The 11,941-nt window shown below is 33.8% G+C and overlaps 5 protein-coding genes across 5 annotated transcripts; 2 read left to right on the top strand and 3 right to left on the bottom strand. All coding sequences in view use genetic code 12, as the record gives it.

The window, feature by feature from the left end:
• Positions 1 to 3: 3 nt before the first annotated feature.
• CRG1 (Crg1p) lies at positions 4 to 834 on the bottom strand (the record flags this gene model as incomplete). Its single annotated transcript, XM_002545710.1, has 1 exon — positions 4 to 834. The coding sequence occupies one exon, from the start codon at positions 832 to 834 to the stop codon at positions 4 to 6; it is 831 nt and encodes a 276-aa protein (XP_002545756.1).
• Positions 835 to 1,581: 747 nt separating this feature from the next.
• Positions 1,582 to 2,292, bottom strand: CTRG_00536 (uncharacterized protein; the record flags this gene model as incomplete). Its single annotated transcript, XM_002545709.1, has 1 exon — positions 1,582 to 2,292. One exon carries the CDS (start codon positions 2,290 to 2,292, stop codon positions 1,582 to 1,584), a length of 711 nt encoding a protein of 236 aa, XP_002545755.1.
• Positions 2,293 to 6,678: 4,386 nt separating this feature from the next.
• SDH2 (succinate dehydrogenase iron-sulfur protein subunit) lies at positions 6,679 to 7,470 on the top strand (the record flags this gene model as incomplete). Its single annotated transcript, XM_002545708.1, has 1 exon — positions 6,679 to 7,470. The coding sequence occupies one exon, from the start codon at positions 6,679 to 6,681 to the stop codon at positions 7,468 to 7,470; it is 792 nt and encodes a 263-aa protein (XP_002545754.1).
• Positions 7,471 to 9,200: 1,730 nt separating this feature from the next.
• CTRG_00534 (formate dehydrogenase) lies at positions 9,201 to 10,337 on the top strand (the record flags this gene model as incomplete). Its single annotated transcript, XM_002545707.1, has 1 exon — positions 9,201 to 10,337. One exon carries the CDS (start codon positions 9,201 to 9,203, stop codon positions 10,335 to 10,337), a length of 1,137 nt encoding a protein of 378 aa, XP_002545753.1.
• A 176-nt stretch (positions 10,338 to 10,513) lies between these two features.
• Positions 10,514 to 11,620, bottom strand: CTRG_00533 (threonine aldolase; the record flags this gene model as incomplete). The annotated part of the gene is made up of 1 exon (XM_002545706.1): positions 10,514 to 11,620. The coding sequence occupies one exon, from the start codon at positions 11,618 to 11,620 to the stop codon at positions 10,514 to 10,516; it is 1,107 nt and encodes a 368-aa protein (XP_002545752.1).
• Between the last annotated feature and the right edge of the window lie 321 nt (positions 11,621 to 11,941).

Genomic DNA, 11,941 nt, shown 5'->3' with positions numbered 1-11,941 from the left:
AATCTATATAGGTTTTTGATATGTCAATTCAAAATGTACCATTGTAAATGTCGATTTTTCATCTTGCAGCCATTCTTTCCATAATTTGATTGCTTTCTCATTAGTCTCTTTATTTTTCTCAGGATCATCTGGGAAAACAACTTCTGCGCCACTTTTAATTCTAGTTGTTGTGGAATCAGTCCATCTTTTTTTAATCTCCATATCATCAGCTACCAACCAGGATGAAAATGATGTTTTTATATTATCAAGTACATATCCAGCTTCAATTGCTCTAGCTCTTAATTTTCTTCCAGCTCTTGTGTCAGTAGAAACAGCATTTTTACCCTTTAAAACATAAAATTGACTTAAAAATTCAAATTTTTCGGGGTAAATAATACTTGATTCTAAATCAGCATCCCTAACACATACATAACCTCCTGGCTTGGTAACTCTTTCAAGTTCTTTTAAAGCTTTAATTGGGTCTTGTAAATGAATAACAACTTGATGAGCATGGACCAAATCAAATGAATTATCTTCGAATGGCAAATCATAAATAGATCCTAATTGAAATGATACATTTTCTAAATTAGAATCATTCTTTAATTTGTTTTCATTAGCAACATCAATTAATTCTTGTGTTGGTTCAACACCAATAATTGAGCCTTGGGGTAAGTAATTTTTAGCAAAATCAATAGTAATTGAACCAGGACCACTTCCAACATCTAAGACCTTGAAATCAGGTTTAATAACTGGTATCAAATATTTAGCAGAATTTTCAACTGTTCTCCAAGCATGGGTATCAGAAACTGATTTCTTGAATCCCCTACTATAATAAGCTTGTTCTGTAGTAACCATTGGTATTGTTCAATACAAAAAAAATGAAAAAAAAAAAAAAAAAATCTGACGATTGGAATGAAAAGAAAATTCTGTCAAGCGGGAAAAGTGTCCTTTATATACGATAGTAATATGAACAGGTCAAGGTGTCACCGAAAAGAATAAGCGGATTGACAAACGCCGAGAATTTTAAAGTTTGTGGGGCGGGGGGGGCAGAGCAAAAAAAGTAACATCTCGGCCGAATATTTTTGAAAAATTTCCAAAGTCGTGCCAGAATCAGTATCGGAGTTAGTAGGAAAAATATATAGCCGGTATGATTCATTATTTGTGTCTTTCGGATAAAGTGATTCTTTTAGTAAGAATTATATACTTTTGAAATGTTTCAACATCAAAAGTAGACTTAGAGTTTGATATTAATGGGTGATAAATTGTATATATTTAAACAAATGATTTTTTTCTTTAAACTGAAAGTGGAAGCAAAATCCAGTGCTATTTTAATTTTCTTTATTTTCAAAACAAATAATTATCTATTAATGAACATTTCTTGACAAAACATTAACTTTATAATGATTCAACCATTATAGCATTGACCACCAGGATTTGATTCGATTTGTCTTGTAATTTTGATCGTGACTGTGGTTTCGATTTTGATGTAGTTCGTTCTTCTTTTTTCTTTAAAGAGAAAAAGAGTTTGAGCATTTAATTATAGTAACAACGTGAAATAAAGGGAATCAAAGGAATATAGATATGCAAATAAAATATAAAGAATTAAAAATGTGGAAATGATTTCTTTGAATCGCAAGTTCTGGTTGGGTTCATATATCCATTAGTACCAACCTGTGATGGAGGAAGTGAAAATTCAGGTGAAGGAAGTAATTTCTCTGTAGTTTTAACTTCTTTTGCAGCACGTTTGCCTGTTAATGAGGATAAATATATTGGTGGTGGTGATTTGAAGTTTTCATAGCTATTATTGAGTGGAGGCTCAACAAATGCAAAAGGATAAGGTGCATTATTAAATGGGGCAAGAGGTGTGAAATGTAATGCAGTAAATGGGTTGAGATAACCAGTTATTTCAAGTTGGTTATCATCATCATCTTTCGTGTCGATTGATAATGGAGAATGAGCAGCAAGAGGGCTATTTGCAACTGTAGACACTGGTGTTGATACAGGAGTTGGGCAACTGATAGGGCTGAAACTGGCAATAGGACTTGTGCAAGTCATTGAACTAAGTTCTATTGCTTCCTCACTTTTAGCTGGTGAGGGAGGACCTTGTGTAAGGGAATCAATGATTTTATCAGCCGGGGTTACGGGTCTTGAAATGGAAGCAGGAAGATGCACTTGTACATCATAAAGTGATTCTTTTGGAGATGGGTAACTTGTTAATATGGCCATTTTTTTCGGTTTTGGCCCTTCGTAGAGTGTAGCATCAGTAGCAGAAACGGCATCAGGGGCTTCTAACACATTGTATTGTCTTTTCATATCGTCTAAGTAAATTATGCCAGTGAAGTTGTTAAGAATGTAAATGCTTCTAAAAAATTAAAAAAGAACAAGAAATATATAAAAAAAAATGGTAATTCGTGTAAGTTGGAAATCTATTTATACTTATCTGTGTATCTTCTTTATTGAAAAATTGATTATTTTCCTTCTTTATACCCCTAATATGAAAAAAAAGGCCTTATTCTCCGATTTCGTTTATTTGTGTAAGCTTAAAAGGCTTAGAGTATGTACTTTATGTTTCCCACTCGCTAACTCCTCACCAATGATACTGAAATGGAGTAGTCGATTATTATTATTATTATTACTACAAGAAATCGACAAAGTAATAGTTCTACCCTGATTGTCTGTTGGGTATAACCATACCATAAGAATATTTTGTATCTCATAAAAATTTCTATTTCCAAACAATCAACTACTTCTGTGTTGAATTTCTTTCTTTTTTTTTGAGTTTCTTTCCTTTATTGTTCATCTAATAGAATTAAAAATCAAAAAAGGAAAAACAGAAAGAACAATTTATTCTCATGCTTTGAACAAATCCCCCTTTTTTTTTACTATACGCTTTAAAGACTAATAATGCACTGTTGAAATCCATGTGTATATGTGTGTATGTCTACAAGTGGACATTTCAATCAAGCCAAGCCAAGCCGTGATTTAGACAGTACTTGCTACTATTTGCTCAGGTTATGATCGATGCATTAATTGTTATATATGTTCGATAAAAGTTTATCATGCAAATGCCACAAAATTAATTTACATATATATTTTTTTTTACAATCATTAATTTATCCTCTGATGCATACTGCATGATTTATTATGTTGCGAAAAGAAAAAAAAATAGGGTAAAATGAAAATTACTATCGATCACAATACGTAACATTGGATTAAGGTGTAAACAGTCAATACTCAAAATTGAAAAGCAAACAAATAAAAACTAATTTATGTAAGGTATCTCCCTTAATAAGAAAGTAATTAAAACTAAAACGTACTCTTATTAGCGTGTTATTATTTGGTTTAAACGTGTTAAGATCCTTCCCCTCTGACTCGGTATGGAGTTAAACACCATATACACACACTCAGTTGCAAGTGGGATAGTTAGATTGGTACAAGTTTATTGTTATCATTATAAAAGCTACGTATCTCTATTAAAACTATTTACTAGCTTCGAAGTTGTTAACAATTGAAAATGTGGATAATAATTTCCAATGGTTGGTTCGTGTATTTCATATTTAGAAAAGTTCGAAAGTAAGATAGCCGCTGTAATTGATCTTCATCTGTAAGTTATCAAACATATGCAAATCTAGTTTGATGCTATTGGGGCGCTTTAATTACGCACCAGGACTTTTGAATTTGAAGAACCCTGTGAACTCAAATCAATCTATAATGACACTTGGCGGAGGGGAGGGGGAATCGATTGCGGTAGAATTGGAATCATTAGCATAATAAACTAACAATTTATCAATAATGTCCTGCATCTGGTCAATATTTGCCTCTAATTTTGCAATCTTCAAGTGATATTCCCTTTTGAGTCTTTGTTTCTCGGTGTCAAAATTCGGTTCACCTTTTCCTAGCACCACTTCTTCCAAGTCATGTTCCATTGTAAGCCTAATATGAGCTATCTTTCTATTTTTTTTTAACCCGAAAGGAACTAAATTTTTCAAGAGACTTCAGAATAAAAGTGTTCCATGCTATACACTTATATATTTGATCCTAAATGTGTGTATGTGTATATCTTTAATTCTATCCTGGTGTGTGCATCTACGCGAGTGAGTCTGTGATTTTTATTGGAAATAGTATTGGCAAGCCTTGTAAGCGAATGAATAAGTTGTTAGGACGAGCATAGTCGCAAAAGACCAATAATACTCCAATCACATGTTTGTTCTATATGCAATAAGAAAGACACAATGGACCAAAAAATGAAAATTAACCACATCTAAGATTTTCCTGTGATATTTTTCCTTTGTCAATTTTGTTTCTTTTTTAGGATTGGATCAATTTTGAAAAATTTTTAATTAAGAAAATTAGTCAAGATCAAAGATAATTATGATTTGTAGACTCAAACTTCTTTGGACTCACACCAACCCCTAGTAAAGAGGATAATTCAAAAGGAACAATGGAAATTTACTAGAACAAAGAGAACCGTATGAATAATAGACTCAACCCTTTGGCGGCAAATTATGTAGTGTTTCTCAACCTGGGAGAGAACGGGCATCATAGAAAATGGTACAAAATAAAGAAGCACTTGGCTACTAATACACATTTCTCTATATCTTAATACACACACGCACTCTCACGCATATGAACACACACACACACACACACACACACACACACACCAGACATTCATGCATGCCTTAGAGGCGTGGTCTCTATTAATAGCTATTCAAACATGCTGCGTATCACTATGTTTTATAATAAAAGATAAGCTATTCTTAATCATACGTGCTATCTTGTAGGACACCATCCTATACACTTTGTAGTCAAAAATAGAATATTACTAAGATTATAAATCAATGTGGGGATTTTGAATTTTGCTAATTTACCATTTCCATGGGTATATCCCATGATCAAGTTTTAAAGTCAAAAGTTCGCCGAGGACCCTAAACACAAAATCACATTATTGCTTCGAAATTTTCCTTTTATTCATTTGAACATCTGATAATATTTTATTTTCATTGAAAAATAGTTTAAGAGTAATACTAAAATAAATAAAAAAAAAATAAAAAGATACAAAATAAAAAAAAAATATATAACCACCCAGTCTTGATTAATTGGACTCGTTAGGTTGATACTTTATTTTATTTCTACTGAATTATTTTTATTATTATTATTATTATAATAAGAACTTGAGTGTTCAAAACGCACTATTAATGACATCAGGATCGGATCTATTTTCCTGCGACCAAGATCTTCAATTAATCTGGAGTAATTTTGTGGACCTGTGGCACATGGTTAAAAATTACTGTTTATTTCTAACAGGTCATCATTTGTGGCTATGATTAAACTTTAAATTATCAGGGGGCAAATTTATTCGGTGCAGAGCTAACTCATAGTCGGCACCTACTAATATCTGCATTAATATAAATCACCTCATTAGTTTCCCAGTTAACAATAACATTTATCAAGTTTCGTGATATTAAACCACATCTTATATACTTAGTATTGATTTTCTTTGATTGATCGTTTTTCATTCAACTATTAACCCAGAAAATAGGACCGAGTCAGTGTGTTATTTTTTAATGGCGATGTAACCGACCACAAAACATTTATTAATCAACCACCACTCATTAGGAAGGACACATGTGAACACCAAAATCCGTAGTTACTCAAAAGTTGAATTCATATTTTACGTCTGCGGTATAGGAATTCTACCTTCCATCTCCGGTAATGATAATCATTTACGTTGGGATGTTGAATGTGGCGGTACGTCCATACTTGAATTTGAACTAATTAAGCGACCTAGATTACAAAACTGATAAAATAGCTAAATAATAATAATAATGATCACATAAGACTAAAATTTATAAATTTATGAAGTATTTCTAGGAAGTGTAACACACACAACATTTGCACAATCCTAATTGGAAATCGTTGAACAACTAAGTCGTGTCAAAACCATAGTTTGATCCCCACGTGATTATTATCACATGATATATTGCTACCAAGTCCAAGAAAAAAAAAATCTAATCGTATTCCTGAAACCTCCGAGGCATAAGGTGATCAAGTTTTCTACGGGAAACATGCATTAGTTTGATAATTCGTGCTATAATTATACGACACATTCGTTTATTATCAGATCATATGATGGCAGTGAAATGTGAAACACAATTGAGTCCATCTTGCTGTTACCACCACCTCATCTAACAAATTTATTACTAGAAAATTGGTTCCTTGATTGTCCGAGTAAGAAAAAAAAAACTCGTGACCAGCAATAACGGTATATCCGTACGTCCTAGATTCAACAAGAATAAGGTAGTTGGCTCTTGAGTATCGTTATAGAACCTACATATCTTATATTAAGTAGTTTCTGATTTGTTGGCCAATGGCATTTCTAAAACTGCCGGGGCTACATGCTATTTTTTTTCTTTTTACATGTAGCGGTTGACAGCCAACTTCTTATTTTTTTTTCTCTGTTTGGTTTTTCTCAACCAATAAGAGAAAAGGAATTTGTCAAAAGCACGCATATTTTCAACCCCCCGGAACAAGAAAAACTAAGCAAGACTCTCTTGAATTGTAAGAACAAATAAAAAAAAAAAATACTAAAATACTAATGAAAAGAGAAAAACGAAAAAAAAAAAAATCTCTTTTGAACATCACCTTTTCCTTTTAATTAAATATTCAATTCTTCAATAATCAACACTTCTGTTAACTATGTTCAGATCCGTTCTTCGCCAACAAAAAGCTGCTCAATTCAGCATCAGATCTTTAGCCACTGCTACTACTGAAAAAGCTCCAAGATTAAAGAAATTCCAAGTTTATAGATGGAACCCAGATACCCCAGAAGTTCAACCAAAAATGCAAACTTATGAAGTTGACTTGAACAAATGTGGTCCTATGGTTTTGGATGCTCTTTTGAAAATTAAGAACGAACAAGATGCCACATTGACTTTGAGAAGATCTTGTCGTGAAGGTATTTGTGGTTCTTGTGCCATGAACATTGGTGGTAGAAACACATTGGCTTGTTTATGTCGTATAGATCAAGATGAAACTAAAGACTTGAAAGTTTACCCATTGCCACATATGTTTGTTGTTAGAGATTTGGTCCCAGATTTAACTCACTTCTACAAACAATACAAGTCTATTGAACCATACTTGCAAAGAGATTCCAACCCAGCTGATGGTAGAGAAAACTTGCAAAGTATTGAAGACAGAGCTAAATTGGATGGTTTGTACGAATGTATTTTGTGTGCTTGTTGTTCAACTTCTTGTCCATCTTACTGGTGGAATCAACAACAATACTTGGGTCCAGCTGTCTTGATGCAAGCTTACAGATGGTTGATTGATTCAAGAGATCAAGCTACTGCATCCAGAAAAGCTATGTTGCAAAACTCTATGTCCTTGTACAGATGTCATACCATCATGAACTGTACCAAAACTTGTCCAAAAGGTTTGAACCCTGGTAGAGCTATTGCTGAAGTTAAAAAACAATTAGCCTTTGATTAATGAAGGAAGCCTGGAGTCAAAGAATAATAACAAATACAAATTGAGAAGAAACAAATCTGAGTTATAAACAGAAGAGATTGTCTCAAGAATAAGAGTGCTTATTCAGAGTGCTTTTTTTCTGCATTGGATGTGGAAATTTTCGTCTGAATTAGTTCATTTTGCATGTTCCTTTATTTATTTAAGTAGTACCTTTTTTTTATATATATAATATTAAAAACATATTTAATCTGAACTTGAGTCGAGAGTAGTTGATAAATGGAACCAGTTTATATTGATTAGATGTATGTTCCTAGAGACCACAGCATGTCTTTGAATTTGGTATATTTCAACAATTTCAAGTCACCCCTACCCCACAAAGTTTATTGTTTGCGCGAAATCATGGAAAAAAAAAAAGGGGAATTAAATCTAGCCAATTAGGACAGAGGGCGGTATGACAACACCAAAAACGAAACTTGACAATAACTACCATATTGACCAGCTACTATAGATATATATGATTAATGGAATATATTGAGTTTAATAATAATAGTGACCACAAATATGCAGAGAAAAGACAGTACAATTGTCTACTTCTTCAAATGCATGACAAAAAAAATATATATGCGAGTCCGAAATACGGTCCCAGATTTAAATTCACAACACTTCAATTGCTGGTATAATTCAAACCACTATTGATGAATGTTTTACCTGTATTTCAATATCCACGTATCAATTGATTAGTTATGTCTACATATTGTGATTAAAATAGTAACTATGGTTCATCTACGAAGTTATTGCAAAATTCGCTACATCCAATTGTTGCAGCTAATCTGTGTACCACTCATGGTTGTATGAATATCTCAACTTTGTTAACCATTAAAACTAACAAATTCCAAGGGTAATGCATAATAACTGATTAAGAATAGAGAAAATGTACGAATGTACAACTCACATGGTTATGTTACATTTTAACCTTGGTATCCGATATTCTCACTGGTACTGGTCAATTACAAGTGTCTCTATCAATGATCCAACTACATTCAACAAACAATACACTTTAAGCCATTGTTTTAATCAACAGAACTCAATCTATCACTGGGCCTCACATACTTCTCTTACATACTGTATAATGATCTAATGATAAACCGGAGAAGAAAAAGAAAAATTTACGCGGTAAAGTTGATGAGATTATGCTTTAAATCGCTCGGCAGTAGTCACTATGGCACAAATAATTAACCACCATAGATATATTCCCCAATTTTTAAGATAATATACTTAACTCAACGACTTCATTTAGCTCTACCTAATCTACAAAATTGACTCACAGAAAGTTACTCTTCTTCCCGCGATAATTTAGAACTCTATGGAAGCAAACAAATTCTTCTCACAACTGTAACGATGCAAGATCGCTTAAATCTGTGTCTACCACTCCACACAAAGAAATATCCTGTAGAGATCCGAGCGATATAATCCCTTTTTGAGCCTCCCCAGATGTTTCACAGCAATTGGAAAACCTCTACCTACATACAAACAAGGGAGGAGTAACTACAAGTAAATAGTGTGTTTCTTTTATATTCCAAAATGTTCTTAGCGAAATGGGAAATGGGCAAGTATCATTTGCAATGGTATAAATATCCCAGCAATTCCCTTAATTAGTTCATCAATTCTATTCATTCTAATCGCTAACAATCATCTAATTGATAAATAATCGATAAACTAAAAACTACTACAAATTTATTTCCAAACCAAATATGTCTAAACCTGTTATTTTAATGGCTCTCTACTCCGGTGGTAAGCACTCCAAAGAAGAAAAACGTTTGTTGGGTACTATTGAAAACGAATTGGGCATCAGAAAACTTGTTGAAGAGCACGGGTACGAGTTGATCACCACCGATAGGAAAGACCCAGAACCAACTTCTGCCTTTGACGAATACTTGGACAGAGCTGAGATCATCATCACCACTCCATTCTTCCCGGCTTATGTCACAAAAACCAGAATTGCAAAAGCTCCAAACTTGAAGTTGTGTATCACTGCTGGTGTTGGTTCAGACCACTATGATTTGGATGCCTTGAATGAAAAGGGTGTTGCTGTGTTGGAAGTCACTGGATCCAATGTCCAATCTGTTGCTGAACATGCTGTTATGACCATGTTGATCTTGCTCAGAAACTACGGTGAGGGCCACCACCAAGCCGTCAGTGGTGGATGGGATATCGCTGCAGTTGCCAAAGATGAATTCGACATGGAAGGTAAAGTTTTCGCTACTGTTGGTGCTGGTAGAATTGGTTACAGAATCTTGGAGAGATTGGTTGCTTTCAATCCAAAGAAGTTGTTGTACTACGACTACCAAGCTTTGCCTGATGCCGCGGTCAAGAAGATCAACGATGCTTCTAAGTTGTTTAATGATGTTGACAATATCCTTGAAAGAGTCGACACTTTGGAAGAATTGTTCTCCCAAGCTGATGTTGTCACTCTTAACTGTCCATTGTATGAAAAATCCAAAGGAATGGTTAACAAGGACTTGATCTCCAGAATGAAGAAAGGTTCTTATTTGATCAACACTGCCAGAGGTGCCTTGACCGATCCACAAGCCGTTGCCGATGCCGTCAACTCTGGTCATATTTCCTATGGTGGTGATGTCTGGCCAGTGCAACCGGCTCCAAAGGACATGCCATGGAGAACCATGCACAGTCCATATGGAAAAGACTACGGTAATGCCATGACTGTTCATGTCTCTGGTACTTCTTTAGATGCTCAAGCTAGATATGCTGATGGTGTTAAACAGATCTTGACCGAGTATTTCAACAAGACCTACAAGTACAGACCACAAGATGTCATTGTTATTGATGGTCACTATGCTACTAAGGCTTATGGTCAACACAATAAGTAGATTGTTGTGGTTACTAAATGTGAAATCTAGTTAGTTTTACATAATTTTTTGAATGAATATATTTCCTCTTGTGATGTATTAGATTTGTAATTGCAATTCAACAGAGGTACGATATGTAATCAAGATCTCACATAAACTCAGTGTATAAGATTTATATATTCAATATATAACTTTACTTATTTCTTTTCATTGGTGTAAAACTTGAAATTATCCTTGCCTTCAAATGGATGTTCCTTTGCATACTGAGCAGCTTCTAAGATAACCTTCTTTGATGCTTCAAATGATTCCTCTGAGATTTGGTAGTGGAAAGAAACACGCCCTGAGTAGATCTTCACACCATGTTTATCGGAAATTTCAATCAACTTATCTGGATCAATCTTGTTTGCTTTTATATCAACAAATACAAAGTTAGTGTGCACTGGATGTTCCAAAATGATTTCATTTTCTTCACATAATTTACCCAATTCCTTAGCTCTTTCATGGGTAGATTTAAGTTTTGATACATTTTCATCAATTGCAACAATTGCCATAGATGCAAGAAGACCGGATTGTCTAATTCCACCTCCCTGTTGTTTCTTGAAATGGTTAGCCTTGGCAATGAATTTTGAAGATCCTACTAATACTGATCCAATAGGAGCACCAAGGGTTTTAGATAAACAGATTGATACACTATCAAACCATTTACAATATTCAGACATTGGAATACCAGTTTCTACCGAAGCATTCACTAATCTAGCTCCATCCAAATGTAATTTAATATCATTTTCATGACAAAATTTACTTATTTTTTCAATCTCTTCAATTGGCATAATTATTCCATGCAAGGTATTTTCCAAACTGATCAACTTTGTAGGAGCACCATGGATCTCACCATCATCATCAATGATATGTTCAAGAATATCTTCAAGAGTCAAGTAGTCACCATTGGAAGGAACCAAAGGTTGAATCATAGCTTGACTCAAGGTGGCTAAACCACCAGCTTCATGTACATAGATATGTGATCGATAATCACAAAGTACACTGTATGGAGGTTGAAAAAGATTAGTTCTAATGGCAATTTGGTTTGATAAAGTTCCACTAACACAATACAACCCAGCCTCTTTACCTGTCCAACTGGCAACTTTTTTTTCTAATTCTATTGTTTTAAGATCTTCATTGTATACTGCATCTCCCAATGTGGTTAGAGCTAATGATTGGATCATAGAAGGTGTTGGAGTGGTGAAAGTATCACTACGGAAATCATTATGAGCTGGACTCTGATTGGCAAAAACTGAGAAATCCATTCTTTTTTTTTTTGTTACTTTTCGATAAGATATGAATATAAATAGAAAATAATAGATATAGAAAGAAAACTAAAATTCAAAAAAGAATAAGTTACAAATAATTAACTATTTTTTTTACAAGATTCCAAGGGTTATTGAACATTGTTGAAAGACTCTGTCATTCTTGTGCCGTAGGAAGGAAGGTGCTGACGTTTGTTTCTTTTTTTTTTCATACTTTTTTGACCCTGTCTTCAAGAATTTGACTTCGTATGCATGAAATTTTCAAAACTTCGGAAATTTAAACCCATCTCGAGGCTTTCACCTCGTTTATCATTTGAGTTT

Source organism: Candida tropicalis (genome assembly GCF_000006335.3).
Source record: "Candida tropicalis MYA-3404 genomic scaffold supercont3.1, whole genome shotgun sequence".
In the NCBI taxonomy this organism is placed as follows: Eukaryota; Fungi; Ascomycota; class Pichiomycetes; order Serinales; family Debaryomycetaceae; genus Candida; species Candida tropicalis.
This window is presented reverse-complemented; position numbering and strand designations above follow the sequence as displayed.